The 26745-nt window shown below is 38.5% G+C and overlaps 1 protein-coding gene across 1 annotated transcript in view; it reads right to left on the reverse strand.

The window, feature by feature from the left end:
• UVRAG (UV radiation resistance associated) overlaps positions 1 to 26745 on the reverse strand; it is a 463865-nt gene that overhangs the window by 428744 nt on the left and 8376 nt on the right. Inside the window, exon 2 of the mRNA XM_027848208.1 lies at positions 3227 to 3344. Coding sequence (XP_027704009.1) covers positions 3227 to 3344 — 118 coding nt within the window. The remainder of the gene's footprint in view (positions 1 to 3226; positions 3345 to 26745) is intronic.

Below are 26745 nucleotides of genomic sequence, written 5' to 3' on the forward strand. Positions count from 1 at the left end.
ATTTTTTGGATGCAGGCAATGCAGGAATTTGTTTTGCTTGACTATGCATATTTCTTACAAAGGTTTTGTTTTTCTTTTAGGGGGATTACAGGTGGGTGTGGGGAACAAGAGAAAAAGGAAAGAAGGTACATTTTTGTTAAGTGAAAAATTAAAATTTAATTTTAAAAAATAAATGTCACTTGAATTTTTCACCTTTACGCCATGACTAAATGTGAATTCTCAAAGTCCTATAATTACTGTTGCTGACTTTTAATAACAATCTTTGTTGTTATTATAATTGTTACTAAAACCTTGTAAATACATGGAGCTTTACAACTACCATGCACTTTCAAATCTGTTGTCCCATCTCTAAGTCCAAAACAACCTTTGTGAACTACTATGCTTATACTATACTATACTACTACTTACTATGTAAGCATATTCCTAAGATCATAAATTTTGAGTAGAAAGAGCCCTGAGTTGTCCAGACCAGTGGTATCAAACTCAAATAGAAACAGTGCCACTAAACTCTACATAAGGATGCTTCCTGTCATATACTGAGTTAGAAAAATCACATGCTAACATTTTCTATTTTCTACTGTATTTTTCCTTATCTTGTTAAATACTTCCTAATTACATTTTAATCTGGCTCACACAGCAATGTGGCTGCTTGTCTGACACCTGTGATCTACACCAACCCCCTATTTCTTTCCATTCATTGCACATATGTCCATTTTACAGATGAGAAACTAGAAGTTCAGAGAAATCACTTGCCCCAATTCAAATAGTACACAACAGCAAAGCTACACCTAGACCCCAGGTTTTCTTTTCTCCAGCCCAGTGTTTCTTACTACATGTTCTTCCACTTTTATAAAACTAATCAAAATGACTATGTCAGTTTCATTCTTGATAAGGCAACGTAAGTAGTTGCAGAAGAGCTAGGTGATAGTACATAGATTGCAGGACTCGAGTTAGGAAGACCTGAGTTTGAATCCTGCTTCCAAACCCTTAGCTGTGTAACCCCGGGCAAATCACTTAACCTCTCTTTGCCTCAGTTTCCTCATCTGTAAAATAGTGATAACAGCATTTACCTCCTAATGCAGTTTTTAGGTTTAAATGAGATAACAAAAGTGCTACATAAATGCTAGTTAAGAAGAACAGGAGGAGAAGCAGCGCAGCGGCAGCAGCAGTAGTAGTAATGATCATTTTAAACTGTTATTTCTTTCAGGATCCACAGCACATGAAATTCAATACACAAGAAGAAGCCACAAACATTCACACTTTAATTTCTTTCTGAAAGTGATCCCAAAAGTAGAATTAGAATTATTAACATAGTCTAACTTTTCCTTGATTCTTTACCTTATCTTCAAACCTTTCCAGTCTTCTTCCCCTTCTCTGCTCTCTACACACTCTACAATCCCCACCACTGGGCTACTTGCAGTTTCTGGGTTCTCCATCTCTATATGCTTTGCACTGGCTGATCCTCATGCCTGGAATGGTCTTCCCCCCCCCCTCTTATTTGGCCTGAGCTTCCTTCAAAACTCACTTTATGTCCCACCTTATTCAGGAAAACTTTCCTTCCCGCCTCTCCTCTTCCTCCATTGCTAATAGCTTTTCTCCTCAAACTGTCCCATCTACTCAGTGTATACCTGTATTCACCTAGTTATCTGCTTGTTATTTCCCCATTAGAATGTAAGCTCCTTTAGGACAGGAAATATTTCTACTCTACTTTGTATCCAGTGTCCATAGCACAATTCCTTACACACAGAAAGTGCCTAATAAATGCTTGTTGAAAGCATGGCCCTAAAGAAAAGACACAATAAGACATCCTCCTCCCACTTCTCCACATGTAGAGGCAGGAGATCCACAAGTGTGGAATACTGCATTTATTTTCATACTTTTTCAATGTATTGATCAATTGTGTTGATTTTTCCCTTCTTCTTTTTCTTTTTTTCCTATAAAAATATTCTTTATTATATGGGATTGATGGAGTCTAGCCACTGCCCCAGCCCCAGTCTAGCCACTGTCCCCACTCTCAATATCTCAGCTTCCTCATATGCCTCAATGCCTCACTAGAACAGCAGGTATGTCAACCACATCTATCAAGTCTCAGACAGGACCACAATAGCCAGCCAGCCATTTTGCCCCAGACAAGACTGCAACAGCCAGCCAATCAGAAAGCAGTACCAATAGAACACGGACCATTAAATCACAGCCTAAGTGGATTCCTATGCAGTAATAGCAAAGAAGTATCTTAAGGTGAACTTATGATGTAGAGAGGCTTATTATAACATCATTATCATACAAAAATGCCCCTCCAAGTGGGCTTTTCTGAATGCAATCTGGGTAGCCACATGCACAGGTTCACCAAGATGAGGACCCCTCCCATATCAATAAACTATTCCTATATTTAAATATTCATATATTCTGGAATGATGAAATTGCATCTTTTGCTCTATAAAAATCCCTGTCTTGCTCTGCTAAGCTGATGGCTCCTTCTTGAAGCCCAGTCTGCTTTTGAAAGGTATAATTCTTAATGAATTACATGAATGAATGAATGAACCCTGCTTGGGTTGAAGATGGTCTGAGTCTGTGAATTCTTTCGAGATGACCTCCACAACACAACATGAAACCAAAACAGGATGACACCCTGGGAGGGGGGGAAGAAGAGATATTCTGGGAGCAATTTTAGTAATGTAAAAACAAAAGATATCAATAAAATTTATTTTTTAAAAATAGGTGATTGTTGACTATGGGAGAACAAATCAAACCTTGCAAGGGAGATGATTTGTAAGCACTATTTTTAAGGACCAGTGCAGTAAGTCTGGGTTAAAGATAAATATCAGCTAACACTCATAATGAAAAATGTAAGAGTTACTATTGTTCAAGCAACCTAACTTAAGCAATGTTCCTTTAATTCATGTAATGAGAACTGCTATCAATCAAATTAAAAATTATAAGAGTCTAAGATTGAAAATGGTAAAGTATCTAGAGAACATCTAGTGTAATTTCTTCATCATACATATAACGAAACAAAACCTAGAGAGGCAAAATTATTTGCCTCAAGTCACAAAGTAATAATCCAAAACTCAAAGCTGATTCTCTGACCCCAAATCACTAGCTCACAGGTGCCTCTCAACATGGTATCAAAAGGATAAACTCCTACATAAACATACTTGTAGGGAATGATATGAGAAAAGAATGGGATGTAACAGCCCATGGCTTCCAAACACATGGCTTCCTTTACCTTTATATATCTTTTCATTATTGCACAAGTGAAGTGTGAAGTAGGTATCAAGAAGTCGGTGGCCATTTCTATTAACAATGTTCCGGGCAGCAATATTCCGGAGATGTCGAAGACGACGCTAAAAAAAAAAAATGGGGAAGAAAAAAAGGTCATTTAGCTTTCTCCCTAGAGAAAATTTTCTGGAAATCTTATTTTTCATTATCTCTAAGTCTAGTAGGTTATGCTGTTTATTCATTTATTTTCCAAAGACCATGGGTAAATCACTTTATTTCTTTTTGCCTCAGTTCTCTAATGCGTCCAATAAGATTAATGACACCTCGCCCATCTACCTTACAGGATCAGTATGAGAAGGAAATAACATGGATATGAACAAAATTCCAAAAAGCATAAAGTACTGTAAATATATAAGGAATTACTATTATTTTCCCCAGCACCTAGCATAATGCTTTGCAAATAGCTGGTACTTAATAAATGTCTGCGAAATTAAATTAAATTCCCTAAAAAGTAATACTTCCCCCCCCCATCAGAAAGTATGCTAAAGAAAATCCATCTGAAATGGAATAAAGGGGATTGTAGTCATTACATATACCCCACACTGTTTTCAGATGTTTGGAAACTCCCCTGTGCAATCAGAGTTAAGAAAAGAAGAGCCAAAAATAGTACGAGCTCATAGGCTATTCCATCGAACAATGATTCCAGCTGTTGAGAGAGTTCAATGTAAACGGTATTTCACCCACATCCATCCAGTTTCTACAGCCTTGGTCACACCTTCACCCCCAATCCTGGTTCTCCTCTCCCACAGTGCTTCCAATGGTGGCTCCAATAGTGGAGCATGTGTTGTTTTGAATCACTGATGCGGGCAACTCAAAAGTTATATAAACAGCGATATAAGTGAGTCAATAAGAATATAAGATAAACTTAAAGAGGAACCAGGTAATCTCAAATCACATCAACAAGTGTTTATTAAGCACCTACTATGTGCCAGGTGGTATGCTAAATGCTGGGGATACAAAGAAAGGCAAAACTAACTTGCCTACCAAGGAGCTCACAGTCTAATGAGGGAGACAACATGCAAAACACTATGTATCAACAAGCTAGGATAAACCGCACAGAAAGGACAAATTGGAGACAATCTCAGAGGGAAGGCACTAATGTTAAGGAGGACTAAGAAAGACTTCCTACACAAGGTGGAATTTTAGCTGTATATGAAGGGCATCAAGGTAGCCAGGAGCTAGAAATGGGGAAGGAAACCATTCCTGACATGGGATACAGCCAATGAAAATACATAGTCAGGAGATGGAGTGTTGGTGGAACAGCAAGGAGACCAGTATCACTGGATCACAGAATACATGGAAGGAAGTAAGGTCTAAATAAGACTGAAAAGGTAGGAAAGGGACCAGTAATAAAGAGCTAACTCTAAAATCCAGACAATTTTATATCTTACAGATTTTTAAACTCACAGAAAAAGAAACCAATAATGACAATATTAAAGTTTCCATAGCCGTATACATAGGCATGCTAGCCTCATCCTGGCAAGACAATACTTTTTTTTTTAAATGACAGCTAATTAAGTCATAAGGCCTTGCCTGTAGGAACCAATTGCTCAGCCCTAAAACATGCTCTCTCTTTCTTCAGGCTAACATCTATAAATCTGCTGTGTCAGGAATACTAATAAATGCATATAAGTGCAACACAACATGCATTTATACCTGTAACTACCCAGGAAAACACACAACCTACTTTTCTGAACAAAGCCTAGATACTGTGACTACTGTCATGGAATCTTCAGGTTTAATAGGCTTGTACAATCTAAACAGAGAACACAGTGTCCTCTAAGAAAAAGTTCCCAGTGCTCACTTTAAAAATGCTTCCATTTCCAGGCTTCCAGGCTATCATTACTATAACATGCCCTTGATCATGCAAACAATTTCTTCTGAATACATTTCCCACTCACCTTTCTCCGAATTTTAAAGACTAGGCTTCAAAGTTCTGTTTCTGACACATACTATCTGCATGACCACAGGCAAGTCAATAACTACTCCCTGTTCTGGACAATTTTCTAAGATCACAAATGGCATGTGGCTGCATTTTGTGGAAGGAGTTTCCATATTGGAAATGCCCCATACTGATGAAATGACAGGTCAGAAACAAAATTTAAAACGAACCTATTGTTTATCCAATATATCCACATACAATTCTCATGAAGACTCAACATATCCAAATTGGTCTCTTGATCCACCTGAACCTTACATTATATTCATCCAACAACTAACTCAATTTTAATGCCAAATTAAATAAAGTAACAATCTCACTTACATTGTGTGCTGGTCAGATCACATCTAGAATGCTTTGCTCAGATGACTGGCTCCCCAAGGGCAAAGGATATGTCATTAATTTTTGTGTTTTGTTGAACACTTTGAAGATGGCACATAATCAATAAATGTTTTTCTTAAATGACAACAGAATTCCAAACACCACATTTCAAGATGAACCTGACAGACAAAAAGGTATTCAGAGGAAAGTAACCATTCTGGTTAAAGTTCTATACCCTGCACATTAGAAGGAAGACTAGACAGGGAACTTGATAGCTAGAAGAAGAGTTATCATGCAGAAATGGCCCCATGAGCAGAACCATAACAAGCAGGTGAAAGTTGTGGGAAGACAGATTTCAGTTCAATACAAAAGAAGGCTTTATAACAATCAGAGCCATCTAAACAGAAAATGTTGCCTTACAAGCTAACAATTACTCAACCACTAGAAGTAATCAAGCTTAGAATGACCATTTATCATATGTATCTACAATATCAATTTCTATTTAGTGGGAGCTTATATTAGATCATCTCTAAGGTCCTTTCTAACTATAAAATTATATAATTTTAATCACTAGAATAACAGAAAGGCTCCAGAAAAATCAGAAATAGGTCTAATATCCTAACGCAACAGGGTAGATTATCAGTAGGTTCTGATGATCCCTATGTAGTGTGGATAATGGAGAGATAGTACAATGAAGTGGATAAAGCACGAGACGTGGAGTCTGAAAAACCTGGGTTCAAATTCAGTCTCAGACATTTACTAGCTATGCGACTCTAAGGAAGAGACTTAACTTTTCTGGGCCTCAGTTTCCTCATCTATAAAATGAGGAGGATGGACTTAATGACTTGCAAGGTCTCTTTCTGGTCTAAATTTATGATCCTATAATTTGACTATCACTAGTTACAGGTACCATTTTATATGGCACTATAAGAAATTTTAAGAGTTGACCATAGGCTCTAGGCAACTCATTCTAACAATATATGTTGCAGAGACAGTATTGACTTACATTGGTAGAGAGATTCTATTCTCCAGGGAGCTCTCCATGTATGTGAAATCACAGTTCTAGCCCCTACTCTATCCCTCCCATAGGAAATTATACCAAAAAAAAAAAAAAAAACCAAAAAACCCATCATCTATAACCTCCCACAAGAGCAGCTCCACATGGTAGTGCCAACCATCTGGCCATCATCCTTAGCACACTGCAACCTTGGATTCTACCACTGGAATGCCAAGGACAAATGGCTGAACTTCAGTCGCTCCCCTACCAACTCCACTCCAAACCACGCTCTTCAACCTTTCTGGACTCCTTTCATGTATTGTCATCCCCCATTAGAAAGCAAGTTCCATCACTATTGATCATCATCATCATCATCATCACTAGCATTTATATAGCACTTTAAGCTTTACAAAGTGCTTTGCATATGTTCAAATTTGACCCTGTGAAGAAGGCACTATTATCTCTAACTTAACTGATAAGAACACTGAAGCTGAAAAAAGGTTAAGTGACCTTCCCCCTCATCTGGTGGGGCCATGAGAACCTTCTAACGCCCTCTCTGCCTCAAATCTCTACCAAGGGCAGTCTAGCCTACACACTGCTGCCAAAATTATTTTCCTTCAGGGAAGATCTGACTATATTATTACTCTGCTCAACTGATTCTAGTGGCTTTCCTACTGCCTCTAGGATAAAATATAAACTCCTCTGTCCAGAGGACCTCTGTTAAAGCCCTTCACAACCTGGTCACAGTGCATCTTTCCAGACTCAGCAGACATTTTTCTTCCTTCCCCCCAGTCTGCAATTAAGCCAAACTGACCTTTTTCATGTTGCTTTCTCTTGGATCTCTTCTTACCTATATGACCACACCTTTTCAGGCTCCCTTACAAACTCAACATGTCTGAAACCAACTCATTATCTTCACCTCCCCATCATTCAATCTACCCCTCTTCTAAACTTCCCTATTACTGTCAAGGACCCCACCATCCTCCTAGCTCCACAGTGTCATCTTCAATTCTTCACTCTCACTCACCCTACACATCCAAACAGTTTCCAAATCTTGTTATTTCCTTAACCACCACATCTTTCAAATGCACTGCCTTGTATCCATTCACACAGTCATTGCCCTGGTCCAGGACTCAATCATTTCTGGCCTCCTAAGTGGTCTCCCTGCCTCTAGCCTCTCCCTACTCCACTCCATCCTCCACTCAGCTGCCAAAGTGATTTTCTCAAAACACAAGACTAGTCTTCATGAATCTTGTATGCACCTATTTCTGTATATGTTGTCTTCCCCATCAGAATATAAGAGCAGGGATACTTTTTGCTTTTTGTCTGCATCCCCAGCACTTGGCATACAATAAGTATTTAATAAATACTCAATAAAGAATTGATCATCATGTATCATAATTACCTATGTTTGTATATTACTAGATTATAAACTCTAGGAGGGCAGGAACTTCATCATATCTAAAATCTATAACTCAATCAGTTTACAGCAAAATGTAGGCACTTTACCTGAACTGAATTTATGGAATGTTAAGTGCTGGCTTAGATACAAAACAATCTGTTCTAACGGAATTAAGAGTAGAATAAATTCAGAGTCTAGAACTCATTATTCTCCTCACCATTACCCCCAAAAGTTTATTTTCAAAATGGCTCCTTTTATGTTAGTCTTCAAATTCGGTAATAACAGAATGAAATAAATTCCTCTCTATCTGTAATCCTCCAGTAATGTTCTTCTTCCAATGCTGCCCAGTGATGTACTATAGATCTGTACTTAGAAGGTCAAAGGTTAAATTCAAAGGAACTTACCACTAGGCTGCCTGAAGGGTGATGAACTTCCCACCACAGCAACATTCAAAAACTACTAAGTCATCATTGTGATCCACATATGTGAACAAATGAATACGGGAAAAAACCATGGAAGGAAAATCCACACTTCCAAAATGATGGACCCTTAAAGCACTGAAGTATTAAATGCAATGGAGAAAGGAGCCTATATGTTGAACTGTAACATTTTCAATGACTAAAAATTGACTCACTTTGGATCAAACAGACCCAAGACCAGAATTAGTTAATTGTAAAGCATAAATTACAGACTATTTTAGGGAAATGTAGTTTTATTTTCTATATAATCAATAGAAGCCAGTGAGTATGACTGAGGCCAGATATTATCTGCAGCAAATATCCTGGACTACTAATATCTCCACCAAAACAAAATTATTCAGACACAAGTTGGGTACCCTCTTCCTTACTGATAACAGAGACGAACAAAGGGGACTCTGGATTAGCAATCAGAGCAGAATATGACAGGGAGTGGAATGGGGAATCTCTGCCCGAACCCCCAACTTCATGGATCACAGCTTTGACCTAGACTCAATGGCTAGTCCACTGAGTATGTTATATATATATATATACCTTATTAGTGGGCAAACCCTCTTGCCAAAAGGATATATACATTTGACTCAAGAAGAATGAATACAGTATTCCCAAAGTAAGATACAGCAGACATGCCAAAGATTGAATAGCATTCTGGCTATGTTGATACACTCCCCTCTTCCAGAAACTCCAGTGACTCCCTAGATTTCCCCTAGGAGAAAATATAAACTTTTCTGTTTGGTATTTAAAATCCTTCTCATGACAAAAAGAAACTTCATACTGGGGAATCAATGAAAAGACCAAGTAATGATGTAAGGAAAAGTTAGGAAAACACCAAGAAAACAAAGACTATTTGGATCCTTTGACTCTGGTTGTCATTAAAATGACCGTTATGATATCTCCATTTTTTCAATATGGATTAAACACTAGTATCTCTAAAAAAAAAAACTTTATAATATGCCTCAGCACAGCCTACTTTTCCAAATTCACTGTACACTATTGTCATTTACTTATATTCTAGCCAAACTGGGCTACCTGCTATTCCACCTATAGGACATTCAACTTCCCGTCCCCCTGACTTTTTAAAAAATATACTGTATTTGTTTCAATCAGCAAAAATCCATCTTCACAACTTCCCATCATGACCTCCCCCATCCCAACTGAGAGCAAAAGAAAAGCAAAACCCATTACAAGAACGGATAGTCAATCAAAACAAATTTCCACATTAGTCAAGTATTAAAATTTTTTTGTCGGGGCAGCTTGGTGGCACAGTGGATAGAGCTTTGGTCTTGAGGTCAGGAGGACATGAGTTCAAATCTGGCCTCAGACACTTAACACTCACTAGCTGTGTGACCCTGGACAAGTCACTTAACCGCAATTGCCTCACCAAAAAAAAAAATTTTTTTTTTGTCTCATACTGTACTGAGTCCTTCATCTATCAGGAAGTGGGTAGTATGTTTTATCATTAGTCCTCTGAAATCATGGTTTGTCACTATGCTGATGACAGAGGTCCTAATTCTTTCAAAGTTGTTTCTCTCCACCATTTATATGGCAAAGAGAAAGGGCCATCTCCAGTCGTCCTGATCGCTATCTGGCCATTGGACCCAGATGGCTCTGGAAGAGAAAGTAAGCCTAGTGACTTTGAACAGCTCTCCCTCACCCAAATCAAAGTCAATTGCAAGTCATGTCATCATCTCCCTGATGTCATGGTCCTCTTGGAGAAGGAAGAACAAACCACAACCTGTGAGTAGTCTGAGTTGCCTGAACAGGGATCTAGCTCGCCAGTTCCAGTTGGGCAACTCAGCTCCTCCTCTCCTCTCCCTTCCCCTCTCTTCTCTTCTGTTATCTGAGAGTGTTCTGCCCAAAGAAAGGTAAATTTTGATGGCCAAAAGCTACCCAGTTAACTTGGGGTTTACTGGCTAGATTTCTTTCTCAAAGACCAAGCCTTAAACCCAATTCACTCTGGATCTCATGGATTGGACAACAATAGGTACCTGCCCAAGCACCAGTTAATGGTTATTTTTGGGTCCTCTTGGCTCAGAGTGAATGTAAATAGTAACTGTTTCTCCTTTGGCTAGAAACCCTGAGCGTCTTCCCCTCTCAGTTTGATTTTGTTTTGTTTTGTTTTGTTTATTAAAGGAGCCATTCCCTGACTCACTTCTTAAAGAGGCCTATTCACTGAACGGGAGTTGCCTCACTCAAAGTGAGAACCTGAAAAGATGTTAGCTTAAAGGAGCCAAGGTCTCCCAGTGCATCCTGGGCCATCTCCAATAGTCCTGATCGATATCTGGTCACTGGACCCAGATGGCTCTGGAGGGGAAAGTGAGGCTGGTGACCTTGCACAGGCCTCCCTCACTCAAATTAAAGTCAATTGCAAGTCACGTCATCATCTCCCTGATGTCATGGTCCTCTTCAAGAACAAAGGACAAACCACAAAACATCATATTGTTGTCATTACATAAATTGTTCTCCTGGTTTTGTCCACTTCCATGGGCATTAGTCCATGTCTTCCCACTGAAACCCTTCCCTTCATTCTTTCTTATAGCACAAGGGTCACATATATTATATACTATAACTTATCCAACGATTCCCCAATTGAGAAGTGCACTCATTCAAATTTCTTTCCCACTCCTACAGAAAGAGTTGTGAACTGGTGCAAACATTCTGGAGAACAATTTGGAACTATGCCTAATGGGCTATAAAACTGTGAATACCCTTTGACCCAGCAATATCATTACTAGGTCTGTATTCCAAAGAGACCAAAGAAAAAGAAAAAGGACCTATATGTACAAAAATTTTTATTACAGCTCTTTTTGTGGTGGCAAAGAATTGGAAGTGGAGGGAATGCCTATCAATTGGGGAATGGCTAAACAAGAAGTTGTGGTATATGACTGTGATGGAATAATAAGAAATGTCAAGCAGAATTGTTTCACAAAAACCTGGGAAGACCTATACGAACTAATACAGAGTGAAGTGAACAGAACCAGGAGATCATGGTACATAGTAACTGCAATATTATAACAATGACTAACTGTGAAAGACTTAGCTACTCTGATCAATACAATGATCCAAGACAATTCCAAAGGACTCATGATGAAAAATCTCCAGAGAAAGAACTGATGATCTCTGAGTACAAACTGAAGTATAAATTTTGTACTCTCTTTATTTTCCTTGCTTTTCTTTTTTTTTTTTTTGCAACATGGCTAATATGGAAATGTTTTACATGAGATCATATCTATAATTGATATATTGCTTGTTTTTTCAATAGGTGAAGGAGGAAAACAATTTGGAACTCAAAACTTTTTTTTAAAATGAATGTTAAAAATAAATAATTTAAAATTAAAAAGAAAGAAAATGTAGGTCATTTACCATGAGGCCCCTCCTCTTCTGCTCATCTCAAAACCCACTGATATCAACTCTCACTCTTCTCCTCCAGTCTTTGATAATGACATAGACATTCCCTCTGCCAAGGGCGCTTGTTCCAATTTCATCTCATCTTGACCTGCCATAGTCTCCCACCTCACCCCCCACCTTCAAAGTATTCCTATCTACCAATGGTCCCTTTCAAACTACCTTCAAGTATGCCCAAGTCTCCCCTATTCCTAAAATGTCTTCACTATACCCTATCATCCACTCAACCTATTGTCCTATCTCTGTCTTCCCTTTCTCAGACATTTAAATACTTAGGGGGAAAAATATCTATACTTACTGCCTTCATTTCTCCTCATTCCTCAATGGTTGGCAATAAGGTATATGAACTTGCCACTCACATGAAATTGCTTTCTTGAAAATTAATGTACATATTAATTGCCATATTCAATGATCTTTTCTCAGATTTCATCCTTCTTGACTGCTCTGCATTTGATACTATTTAGCTCCCTTGTCAATTAGTCATGTCAAACTGTGACCCTATTTGATGCTTTCTTGACAAAGTGGCTTGCCATTTCCTTCTCCAGCTCATTTTACAGATGAGGAAACTGGGGCAAACAGGGGTAAGTGACTTGCCCAGGGTCACACTGACAGGAATGAGGCCGGATTTAAATTCAGGTGCTCCTGACTCCAGGCCTGGTCCTCTATCAAACCTCCTCCTGGATACTCTCTTCACTCTGGGTTTTCATGACACTGCTCTCTCTCAACTCTCCTCTTACCTGTGGGACCACTCCTCATTATCCACATTATTCCCTCTAACTGTAGGTATATCCTAAGACTGTGTCCTGGGCCCTCTGCTCACTTGGTGACCTCACAGTTTCAAGAGGTTTAATTATCAACTCTATGCAGATAACTCACAGATCTACATACTGTATCCAACCCCAATCTCTCCCCTGGATTTCTATCCTACATCACTGCCTGCCTATATGTATTTCTAACTGGATATCCTAGAGACTTTTCAAACTAACATGTACATAACAGAATTCATTATCTTTGCCCTAAAATCTACTCATCTTCCAAACTCCCTTATTCCTGCCAAGGGCACTACTATTCTTCTAGTTGTCCAGATTCATATACCCAGTATTCTGGACTCCACTTCCTCTCTCAGCCCTCATATCCAAGTAGTTGCCACATCTTGCCTTTTCTACCTTCTAATGCAAATGGAACCCTAACTGGTCTCTTGGCCTCACATCTCTCCCTAAGTCACACAGTAGCTAAAGTGATTTTCCTTAAGTTCAGTTTTGACCAAATTACTCCCTTACTCAAACACCAATTGATTTCTGAAGTCTTTCCTAATTCCCCATCTCCCAGCTTCTAGTGCTTACTTGCTATTTATTCTGGATGTGCTTATGTATATACATGCAGGCCTCTCTACCACCCCCAACAGAATTCAAGTTCTTTGAGGATGGGGACTATTTCATTTTTTGTCTTTATATGCCCAGTGCCTAAGCACAGTGCCTGACACATAGCAGTTACTTAACTGCTTGTTGAATCAACAATGCTTTGTTATTCTATGGTCTCTCATGCATTTATACAATGAGCTCCTTCATTCATTCAGGCCTTCAAATCTACCTTAAACTGCCATTACTGTGCTCACTAAGATTATATGTGCAGCATGGGGCAAAGTGAAGTTAATTCATCCATACAATCAGGGCTCTCCCTAAAAGAGAACAGTAACGAAGGACTATCCAGAGTATAGGTCCATTAGAGGAAATCTCTCACCCTCTCTCTAGAAAACGATTAACAGCACATGCTGTTTAAAGGAAAAAAAAAAAACAAAAGCAAAGGTACTATCTTTACCTATTAAAGATAATTCATTATTAATATTACTAAATGAAAAAGCAATAATAGCAAGGATAAAGAAGAAGGAAGAAAACAACTCCTGTTCTTACTAGCTGCATACCTCTTGCAGCTCATAAGGGTCATCAAAGGACAGCCAACTTCCAAGTTTCTCACCATATGGCAATACTTAATGAAGTCACATTTTGGGTTTTGTGCCTAAGAATTATGTCTAATTTAATTAAACGTCCCACATAACACAGAAATACTAGATTGGACTAGATAAACTCTCATATTCCTTCCAACTCTAAGATACTATGATTTTTTAATATTTTACATTTAACAAGAGTTGTTGGTGTTTTAATCAACAGAAATTTATTAAGAATCATCCATGTACCAGGCACCATGCAAAACACGGAAGGTACAAAGAGAAAAACACAATAGTCCCAATCCTCAAAAGGTAGAGAGGGAGGAAGGGACGATTTATTAAACACCTGCTATGTGCCAGGTACCCTAAGAGCTTTACAAATATGATCTATTTAATTTGATCCTCACAACAACCCTGGGAGGTAGGTGCTACTGTTAGGGATAACAACAGGGATAACACTTTATACATGAGAGAGCTAAGGCAGGTTAAGTGACCTGCCCAAGGTCACACAGCTACTAAGTTCCTGAGGCAGGACTGGAACTGAGATCTTCCTGGCACAGCGTTCTATCCCCCAGGTGTGTCCTCTAGTGTCTCCTAGCTGCCTCTACATGACAATATACACAAAATGCAAACAAAGTAAATATAAGATAAATTTCAGGAGGGAATCAGTAACAATTGGAGGTAATCAGGAAAGGCATTATGGAAGAGGTGGTTCTTAAGCTTAGCTTCAATGAGAGTCAGGACTCTGAGAGATAGAAGTTAGAAGGAGTGCACCACAGGCACAGGGGACAGCCTGTGCAAAGCAAAGACAAAAAAGATGAAAAGTCACATGCAAGGAACAACAGCACTATTCCCTTCATGTTGCAGGTCTACCCATAGTGGCTGAGATGTCCTGCCCACCAAATTGACGTTTGCAGCTACTTTTCTTTTTAAGAACACTGTTGGTTCTATGTCACCACTTTATTGATACATCTGATTTTGCTTTGTTTTATTTCCTGACTCTCCATATATTCTAATTGGTTTTCCAACTACCATGAACTGGTCCAGTTAGGACTTGTGATCTTGGCTGACCAGCAGGCCTCCTTACCACAAAGCAGGCACAGCCAAGGCAGCAACTATTTGCTTCACTAAACCTCCAGCAGCAAAGACCTGTATGAAGGTGATGTCACCATCAAGAAAGGAATGGAAAAACCACCATGTAGAAAGTGACAAACTGTATCACAGGAGCCACTGGAGTTTTTAGGCTCCAGCCTCTAACAGGTTCACTCTTGATCTGGGCAGCCAGAAGGACAGGAAGACAGCTTCAGAGGGGTAAATAAACTTACTTTATTCTAGTCTAGTGTTCTCAAGGGGGTTGCTGATAATGGGAGCTCCAACTCCTACAACATTCCCTAATCACTCTTCTTGCAGAGGTGGACGAGAATAGGAGTACAACTCCTTGTATCTCCTAAGCCTCAAGGGGTCTGACTGAGGCAAACACACATGCTTTGATCTATGCACGCTCCAAATCCCCTCTCACTGACCAGTGCTCTCTTGATTTATATATAAGCACACAAAGAAGGCAATTTGCCAATATTAATTTAGCTCACAGGTTAACTTTAGCAATATCATCATGACCTAGCACAGCGCAAGCATAGTAACCATTACCTTATGTCACCCCTATATCTCATTGTGCAGTCGCAGTGGAAACTGTTTACAAACATGATCCTGGGAATTATTATCTATTTTGGCCATGGATCCTGAGACCTATTATCTAAAAAAGAATAACAAAATCCTCCTTACACACATTAAAATCCACCTTACTTACACTACTGATGTGAAAATTCTGATAAAACTGTACTGAATTTGATTGTGCCACTCAAATCAAATCAAAAGCAGGTAAATTTTCAGTTTTCATTGGAAATATTCATGTTATATGGATTAAAAAAAAAAAACTTCTGGGGCAGCCAAATGGTGCAGTGGATAGAGCACCAGGCCTGGAGTCAGGAGGACCTGAGTTCAAATCCAGCCTCAGACCAGACACTTGACACTTACTAGCTGTGTTGCCCTGTATAAGTCATTTAACCCCAATTGCCACACACACAAAAAACAACAACAACTTTTAAAGTGCCACAAAGTCATCAGATTGTATAAAAATTTCTGCCCTAAGCAGAAGCAGGTCCACACAGCTATAAGAAAAAATTAGAGGGAATGGTGAGCAACAGGTAAGCCAGTTTGGCTGGAACACAAAATGTGAAGGGGAATGATGGATATTAAGTCTAGAATGGTAGGTTTAGGCCAAGTTACACGCCAAACAAGAGTTCGTTTTTGATCCCAGAGGTGATAAGGAGTCACTGAAGGGTTTTGAGCAAGAGAGTGATATGGTCAAACCTGTGCTTCAGGAACATCACTTTTGCCACTCTGCAGAGAATGGATTACAGAGAGACAGAACAGAGGCAAAGAGATCAATTAAGAGGTTTTTTTCAGGAGAGTCCAGGTAAAGGAGAATAAGAGCCAGAACTAAGGGTGATGCTGTGTGAGTTGGAGAGAAGGAGCCAAATGTTAGAGGTGTTGTGGAAATAGAACTGACAAGTAATTGGATATAGTGGTTGATAAAAAATGAGGAGTATAAGATCAGACCAAAGTTTTGAATCTGGATAACTAGGACAGTGATAGCCTGCATAGAAATGAGGAGGTTAGAAAGAAGGGGAAGTTTGCAAGAAAAGGTGAATTCTGTCTTAGACATATTGAGTTTAAGCCAATAAGAATTTAGTAATACAAAATAAAACCTCAAAAATCAACAACATTACTACATAATTATAAAACCCAAGTGGCAATAACAGAAAGGGAAGTTCCATTCCAAGTAACAATTAAGTGAATAAAATACCTGGGTATCAATTTACCTCAAAAAGTTTGTTATCAACTCAATTATAAAGTGTTCCTTACATAGGAACTTAATATAGCTGAAGAAATATTCACTGCTCATAGCCAGGCTGTGCCCATATAATAAAAATGACAATACTACCAAAATTAATTTATACTTTTAATGCTGTACCAATCAAAGTATCATGGGGGTATGTTATAGAACTTGATAAAATAATAACAAAACTCATTTGGAAAAACAAAAGATCCAGAATATCAAGGGAAATGATGAAAAAAAGTAGGAATGAAGGAGAAATAGCACTTCCATACGTCAAACTATATTATAAAGCAGCAATCATCAAAACCATTCGAATATTAATTAAAAAACAGAGAGATTAATAGAACAGACTAGAGAAGGGAGGATCAGAAACAATTTGATAAAGTAGAGAATCTAAATTACCTAGAAAAAAAAAACTCCTTACCAAAAAAACTGCTGGGAAAAACTGGAAAGCAATCTGGCAGAAATTAGGCTTAGACCAGTATCTTTTTTTTCCCTTTAATTTTTTTATTATATTAATAGGTATTTATGGAATAAGACAAGCATTTCCATAACATAGTACAATAAAAAGATGATTGTACATGAAACTGCAAATCTAATATGCATAATTTGCTATTCCCTCCAAACATACAAAGTTTTCGTGTAAATTTTTTTTTTCCTTTTTTTTCTATTTTCCCTCCACCCTGCTCTACAGATGGCTACCATTAGACACAAACAGGGGTGGGTGGGTGTAGGGGGGGTGTGTGTGTGTAAGTAAAATTATTTTATACATACTTCTACTTATCAGTTCTTTCTCTAGATGCAGATAGCGTCTTTCTTCATGTCTTTTACAGTTAATCTAGGTATTTATAATAGTCAAAATAACTTATTCACTCAAAGTTGTTTTCAAAACAACTCAATGGCAAAAAGTAATGTCGTACCTATAATTCTGTACAGAAATGATGAGCTGAATATAAGGTTTTACAAAGGAGACGTCCACTTGCAAAAAACGTTTGAATGTAATATGTTAAAGTGCAATGTGCAAAATTTAAAAATAAAGAATATTAATATTCATAGAAAAAAATTGCAGAAGTCTACAGGTGTTACACATTACACAGGTTTTCCCAATTTTTCAATGTATCAATTCAGTTGCACTGATTTTTTTTTTCCTTTTTCAAAAATACTATTTGTTATATAGAAAAAAACTCTTGGGATAGAGAAACAGAGAAATACTTGGGATGATGTAAGAAACAGAAGACATCAATATAACTTCCAAAAAAAAAATTTATTAAGTGTTTACTATCAGGCTATTGATGCAGGACTGGAACTCAACAGAGACTACAACTGGATATATAAAACTGGGAGTCATCTGCCAGAGATAAGCGAATCCATAGGAGCTAATGACATCACCCTCACCTCAAAAAAAAAAAAAGTACAGAAAGAGAAGAGGGCCTCTGATATTATCTTGGGATATATCCACAGATTGGGGGTGGAACATGGACGGTGAGCCAGAAAAGAAGGCTGAGAAGAAGTGAGACAAAGGTAAAAGAACTAAGAGTGAACAAATATCTTTAAAACAGAGAGGAGAGAGTTACTCAACCATGTCTCTCATTTCTTTCTCACAACAATCATGTCAAATAGGCAGAGCATGTATTTTTTCTAAGCAATAAGAAAGGTACAACTCAGAGAAGAGACTTACCCACATTAGTAAACGGCAAAACCAGGGCTAGAAAGAACCCAAGTCTTCTGATTCATAAAATTTTAGAGCCTCAAATGACCTTAGAGATAATCTAGTCCAGCTGCTTCATGTTAGGGATAAGAGAACTACAGCAGAGAAGAAAGTAGCAGTTACCAGTCAAGCACTTTTTTTTTTGGTACTTTGGTACTTTTGAATGAAAAATCCAACCTGTAGTAGAAATTTTTCCAGCTTGAGAAGATTACTCACATCTTGCTCAGCTAATCTAAACTTTAAGAACTTAGGAACACATCCAGGACATCAGGAGACAGAAGTCCAATAACCACTAATGCAAAAATTTGCACCTGTGAGGGTTACAAAGGAAAAAGATAGTCCCTGTCCTCAAAAGGAATGTCATATAACAAGTACACTAAGAACTAGAACATGGAATGAGTTCATAAGAAAAATGCAAGTGCTATAGTGGTTCAGACAGTCACTCTGCAGGAGGCAATTTCCCAAAGTACCATACTGCTTAAAACAGGCAATTTTAACATTCAGTGTCTTTTCAATATGGATATTTTTTCCCTAGATTTCACTGGATTTGGTTTATCCTCAGATTGTTTAAAAATAAGGGGGGGCGGTGATTTTATCTCTACCCCAAAAAGGGCTTTTCCAGGTGAAACAAAGTAAAAGGGAAGAGACTCAATCTGGAGACGTCAACGGGAAAAGTTTCACTTCAACAAGCCAGTATTAAGCAGTTATTGCATATACTAGATTGGCTCTGAACAAAGATTGAAGGGGCTGGGGAAGTTGCCAAAAGCAAAAGAAGGTCATACTTATGCACAACCTACACCCTGCTTAGTCCCAACTCCTTTTTGGATCAGCCAGTTAAACCCAGGATCTGAGTAAATATTCAGAGTCTAGGTCCCAGGCTAATTTAAATAAAACATTCTCTGATAACTGCCAATTAGCTGGATATCTTGTAGATATACAAAGCAAGTTTTTCCATATTTCCACAGCAGAGTAGAAGGCAGAAATGCTGGATTGCTGCATCAAGATGCAAAGCCTTTTTATGTGCAGATCTGTTTTTAAGACAACCCCCTCCACCCTACACATAAAATATTCTTCCTCTAACTCAATGTACCTTCAATCACCTTTTTTCCTAACTCTCTTATTTCAACTCTAAGGTTCAACATATAGAGTTTAGATCAGACCTGCACAACTTGTCTTCCTTGGACCACAGATGGGTTTTTAGCAGCTCACTTTCCAAGTAAAGGTATAATTAATGATTAAACTATTTTGCAAATAAGCCATATTTTTTAAAAGGAAAGTTTCAATTAATATCAATTACGCTTATTACTTAAGATATTTATTTATCATGCAATTACATTAATGTTTAAAAAATTACTTTACTAATCAGTGTAAGTTGTAATACATTTTTCAGGTTTTCTTGCTATTTACAGCACAAAACACAGTGAAAAGATATGACTCTAGCTCCTCTGAGACTACAGACAGACTGACAATGGTTGGTTGTCCTGAGTGACATGACAAACAGCAGAGAGTACACAGTGGCAACCCACCTGCCAAGTTACATGACAGACACAATAGTGACTAGTGGAATGCAGGTTAAGCGGGGCAAAGACAAAGCACTCATTATATCTTTACTTTCTTTTACATCCTCTACATTTTTTGTAGGCCGCCCGACATTCTTTGCCAGGCCACAAGCAGCCTGCGAGCCATATGTTGTACAGGCCTGGCTTAGATAATATATGTTACCCTCAGAATTGTCATTTAGAATATTTAAAGTTGACCTGATAAACCAATGTGGGAGGTAGCTTTGGTTGCAGACTAACAGCCCTGGAAGCCCTAAACTCTTCTATTATCAAAAATCTCAAAAAAGCCTTTCCTTCACACCTTTACTATTAAAACATATGGTACTGGAGATTTCTTTGTTACAGAAATCTCAAATACATAAACATATATGCATATACACATACATAAAATTATCATGTTCTACATTCTAAATGGAGATGTACTCCAAGTCCAAAGTTTTACTCGATAACTCGACTGCCCTACTAGCTCTCCCTCCGGTAAAACGTTCCACCTGTTTCTGTGCCTTTGCACTTGTGTATCCTCTCTCCTCACTTCCCCTCTGAGAATCCCTGACATCATGTAAGAGAGTTCAAAAGTCATCTTCCCACCTCTACCCCAACCCCCAAACTTTCCCCTTTAAATGTTACTTCCCATCCACTCTGTATGTGTCTATGTATTTTTCATGCTGTCTCTCTCATTAAAACTTAGGCTACTTAAGAGCAGGGACTGTTCTTTTTTTCTTAAATTCCCTGTGCCTGGTGGACAGTTGGTGCTTTAAAAAGTATATTGATGAATTATAAAGTAGTTTGGGTCCTGATTGTACAAACTCTTGAATGTGACGCTAAAAAATGTAGACCATCCTTTAGGGAACTGAGAATCACTGAAGATTTCTGAAGAGGGAAGTGACAAGAAAGAAGCAGTGTTGGCAGCATGCAGGAGACATTATAAGAAGAAGGAATTGAGGTAGAGATGTCAATCAGAAAACTATTTTAACAATCAATCAATATTAAGCACCCAATTATGTGACAGGCACCCAACAAGAAGCTCATAGATCATAGATTCATAAGTGTAAGGGACCCTGGGGCCATCAAGTACAACCCCTTCATTTTCCAGAAAAGGAAACTGATGCTAAGAGACGTTTAATGATTTGCTCAGTCGCACAGCTAGTATGTGTATGGATTTGAACTCAGGTCTTCCTAGCTCCAAGTCCAGTAATCTATCCACTATGCTACCTAGCTGGGGACACAAAAGGAGGGGAAAAATCAGCTCCTTCCTTCAAGGAGCTTACATTCTATCAGACACAAAATAAACACAAGATAACTTCATGGAGAGAGGAAAAGCTTGGGTAATCAGGAAAGGCCATGAAAGTGGCTAAACTTTCATGGAAACCAGAGACCCCTCTAGGTAGAAAAGAAGAAGTGGTTTATTCCAGATGTGTAGGACAGCCCATTCAAAGGCAGATACAGAAGTAGGAATGGGATCACAGGAGACTGAATTATGGAGATACTAGGTAACCAAAAAAAAACCAAGTGAAGGAATAATCAACAATAATTCATTGTTAATTTCATATGTGGACCAAGGGAGAAGAGAGAATAAATTGTAATTCAAAAGTTTTCTCCCTGGGCAACTAAAAGACTAGTACAACACTGGACTAGGAGTAGGAAATCTGGTTTCTAGGCCCAACTCTACCACTTAGAAGCCACGTGACCTTGTTCATAAAGTAAGTGGCAATGCCAGGACCAGACAGGAAGTTAGAAACATGGCCCTGGAAGGGACTTTAAAGGTCATCAAGTCCAACCTCCTCATAATAGGTGGTTAGTAATGGCTTTGTTGACAGACTGATAATAATAATAATACCTGACATTATCTCATTTGGACTTCACAACAATCCTGTGAGGTGCATACAGATATTTTATCCCCAATTAAATCAAGCCTTACCTCTCTCTCTCTGCTGTCCTCACTCTAAATTCTTGATAATGTCTTTAGCCTAATTTAAACTATATAAAAACTACAAAAATATTGTAAAGGCTAAACTTTGTGGCCTTTCCCAATTAGCACTCGAGTCAGTTGCACACTGTTTCACTGAATATACAGCTCCTCCTTTCGAAAGGCCACTCAACATCATACCTTTTGATCTCTAGTTGACAGCAAATATCAACAAATCACTTGACTACACGTGACCAGTTTGTAAGCAAAAGCATGTATTTGCAGTTAAAACTTTCCATCAGAAATACACTTCTCAAAGTTAACTCATAACAGAACTGAAAAAAAATTTTGTATACAATTTTGTATTGAAAGCAATTACTAATTATTAAGTGTGATCCTTCAAAATTATCCTGGACATTTACTGCTACCTAACACCCAAGGCAAAAGACTCACACCCTTTTGAAAGGCACAAAAAAGTCAGAATTCAAAGTATACTAATAATTCCTTGTCTGGAAAAGCTTCTATTACCCTTGTGCATCAGCTCAGTTCTAATTCATGCTGGGCAGTACCATTAACACACAGTGACTACGTCCACATTAGATCCTAAAGTTGGTTCATCATATAAATTGTGGTAAGGCTATCATTCTTCCTTGGATGGAAGAGACTCATAAAAATTTCAACTCCCACTTTTACTTATACATTGTTTTCACATTCAGTCTCCCTGGTAGCAACTTTGAGAAGCCTGACAGGGCGAGCCAGAGAACGGGCCATTCACCAGCTTCACAGACATACAGAAAGTAAGTCTATGTCTTAGAAGGCCACTCAGAAAGGAGTAAAACAAACTTCCAGACAGCCTCACGGCCTAAGGAACAAAATGGACTACAGCCATTTTGAGTTTTTATGTGTTATGTCTTGCTCTTCCCATTTATAATAATTATGCTCTATTGCATAGGATTACTGTAAAGAATAAATGACATTTGCAGGGTGCTTTAAAGTATGCAAAATACTTTACAAACATCTCATTTGGCCCTCCCAACAACCACATAAACTCTTACTCTTATTATCACTTCAAATCAAGTGAGGTTTTAAAAAGCTAAATGATTTTCCCAAGGTAATACAACTACTAAGTGTAAAAGGTAGAATTCTAAGCCAGACTTCGCTACACCCTAGATCTAGGGCTCTTCCCACTATACCATAACTCTTCACAACATATATATAACAAATACTTATTAAGTACCTACTGTGTACTGGGTTCTGCCCTAGGTGCAAAGAAAGAAAATTTTAAATAGTCCCTGCCTTCAGAGAGTTCAGTGCAGGAGACAAGTGACACCAACATGGGTAACTAACTGTAACACACAGTATTACATAACTCAAAATACTAAGTGAGGTCATGAACATCCAGGGAAAGAAGGGAAGGCTTCCTCAAGGAAATGGCATTTACATCTATGGTAAGCTTTAGAAGATGGTAGAACTACAAGAGGCGGAGAGAGTATGTATTCTAGGCACACTATGGAATGATATTTAAATGCTATAGGTATCAATCAAGTCAAGAGGAGGAGGTAAGGAGAGAAAGTAAGTCTCCCATGCATGGGAAACAGCCAGTAAAAACGCACAACTGAATCTGGAGATGCCATCTCAGTATGGCTGGATCATAGAGTTCAGGGAGGGGAGTAAAGTGTAAGAAGATGGGAAAGATAGGAAGCAGATGGGTTGCTAACGGCTTCAAATGCCCCAGAGAAGATTTCATATTTGATCCTGAAGGTAAAAGGAAGCCACTGGAGTTTAACTAGAAGGTAGAAAATCGGTCTGGCAGTTTATTAGAGGAGGGATTAGAGCAAGGGTGAGACTTGGGGCAAGAAAACCAATCAGAAAGCTATTAAAATAGTCTAGGTAATGAAGATCTCCATCAAGGTGGTGGTTGTGTAAGTAGAGAGAAAAGGACGTATACATACATATATGTGTGTGTGTGTGTGTGTGTGTGTGTGTGTGTGTGTGTGTACACATACATATATATATATATATACACATATACAGTAAATGTTTGTTGCAAATGTAGAAATAAGAGGAGCAGCTAGGTGGCGCAGTGGATACAGCACTGGCCCTGGATTCAGGAGGACCTGAGTTCAAATTTGACCTCAGCCACATAACTAGCTGTGTGACCCTGGGCAAGTCACTTAACCCCACTGCCTAGCCAAAAAAAAATGTAGAAATAAGAGTTGACAACAAATTGGATATGCTGAGTGAGTGAGAGTATGGAGTAGAGGATAACACCAAATTTGAAAGCCTGGGTGACTTGGGAGGATGGCAGTGCCCTCAACAGTAACCGCAAAGTTTGGAAGAGGAGAGATTTAGGGGGAAAGAGAAGGAGTTCAGTTTTGAACATGCTGAGTTGGTGATGGATACAGGACATCCATTATAAGATGTCCAAAAGGCAACTGATGTAGAACTGGGACTCAAAAAAGAGGTTAGGGCTTTAGATATACATCTGGAAATACTCTACATAAAGATGATAAGGGAGATACCCACTCACCAAGAATGACCTGGACAAAAATCTAGCAAAGGAAACTGAGGAGAAAGGTTAGACCGGATTAGCAGACCCAAGAGATGATAACAGGCTTACAAAAATCTAGATGAGGATGTATCCAGGAGAAGAGGGTAATAAACCATGCCAACAGCTGTAGACAAGTCAAGAAGGATAAGGACTGGGAAAAGGCCATTAGATATGACTAAGAAATAATTGATAACTTTGGAGAGAGAAGCATCAGTTAAATGATGAGGTCAGTCACAACTGCAGATGGTTTAGAACCAAGCGAGAGGAAATGAAGTGGAGGCACCTAATATAGATAGATGGTTTTCTCAAGAAGTTTTGCCAAAAGAGGGAAAAGAGATATAATGGCTCCTAAGGACAGCCAGATCAAGTGAGGGTGGTTTTTTTTTTTTTAAGATTGGGGGAGACATACGCATGTTTGTAAGCAAGGAAGGAAACAGGAGATAGAGAGAAACTGCAGATTAGGAAGTGAGAATGATAGTGGACATAGTATTCTAGAGAAAATAGGAAGGAATGAGATCAAGGGTGCATGATATGGGGTTTGTTTTATCATGGAGAAGGGCAACCTCTTCATTAAAGACAGGGGTAAAGAAGGAAATAGTAAGGAAGAAGACATATGAGTAATGTGAGATGAGGAGGAAAGAACTCAACAAATGGCTTCAATTTTTTCAGTGAAGTATGAGGTAAGGTCCTTGTGAAGACGATAGGGGAAAGGATGCCAAGGGAGGTCTGAAGAGGGACGAAAAAGTTTGAGTAGCCACTGGTGAGTGGGATTTCATATCAATTTGAGAGGTATAAAAGGAGTGCCTTGCTGCCATGAAGACCCTGTAAAGATAATTCTTCCAAACACGTTTACAGCCTAGGAAACATTCTCAACACTTCACTATCCCTCACACATCAGACCCAGTCAGGTATATCAATCCTACCTCCAAAACATCTCTCACAAAGGTCATCTTCTCACCACTCACACTACAACCACCCTAATTCAGGCCCTTATCACCTCTTTCCTGATGTCTTGCAATATTCTCGTAATTGGTACTTCTGTCTGTCTGCTGGTCCTTCTCTGTCTCCCTTTCTGATCTACCTCATGCCCCCTAAACATTGTTGTTCCTCAAGATCTGGTCCCGGGCCCTCTTCTCTTCTCATTCTTGGTAACATCATCAATTCCTACGGGTTTAACTATAATCTCTATGCAAAGGACCCACAATCTCTCCCCTGAGATTATGTCCTACATAGGCAATGCCTATTAGAAATATCAAATTCAATGTGTGCAAAACAAAACTCATTATCTTTCCCTCCCAATCTTCCAGTCTTGCAAACTTCCCTATTTCTATTGAAGTCACCACCATTCTCCCAAGTTCATAACTTCAAAATCATCCTTAACTTCTCACTCTCCCTTACCCCACACATCCAATCACTTGCCAAATCTTGTTTCTACCTCTACGACATCTTTCATTTCCAAATCCTTCTTTCCACTTACACAATTACTATATTAGTTCAGGTTCTCATTACCTCTCACCTAGATTATTGCAATATCATCTTAATTGAGTTCCTGGTCACTAGTTTCTCACCACTCTGGTACACTGCTGCCAAAGTAATTTTCCTCAAAAAAAATCATCATTAACTCTCTTACTCAACTAACTCTACTGGATTCCTATTGCCTCTAAGATTAAAAAAAAAAATACTCCTCTGTTTAGTTTTTAAAGCCATATACCACCTGACCCCAATTTTTCTTTCATGATCTATTACACTCATGAGATATTACACCCCTCCGCATACTCTACAAAGGTCCGAAGAAAATGGCCTTCCCTCTGTTCTTCACATGATGCTCCATCTCCCATCTCCACACCTTTGCACTGGCCATTTCTCACACCTGGAATTCACTCCCACCTTACTGCGACCTCAGAGAGTCCCTCTCTTTTTCTTTAAGTTACAGTTCAAAAACCATCTTCTGCATGAAGTCTTTTCTGATCCCCTTCCAACTGCTAGTATCTGCCCTCTCAGACTACCTTGTATTTAACTACTTTGTACATATGTATATTTATTCCCTTTATATTTACATTGTATATGTTTTTATGTTTTGTTGTCCTCATTAGAATGCATGCTCATAAAAATAGGGAACAGTGATTGTTTCACTGTTTTGTACTTTATTCTAAACTATTTCTGATTCACATTTCCATTTATATGCTACTTAAAATTGGAGATCCCTCAGAAATATATCTCATAGAATGATATCTGACACATTTCAGGTGCTTAAAAATACTGGTTGAGTGATGGTTTCCCAGCATTCCAGCCCTCCCTTCTTTAATCCATCGTCCACATAGCTACCAATCTGATATTCTAAAATACAGGTCTGACCAT

This window comes from Vombatus ursinus, unplaced genomic scaffold, assembly GCF_900497805.2.
Source record: "Vombatus ursinus unplaced genomic scaffold, bare-nosed wombat genome assembly UNPS02005659.1, whole genome shotgun sequence".
NCBI classification, from domain to species: Eukaryota; Metazoa; Chordata; class Mammalia; order Diprotodontia; family Vombatidae; genus Vombatus; species Vombatus ursinus.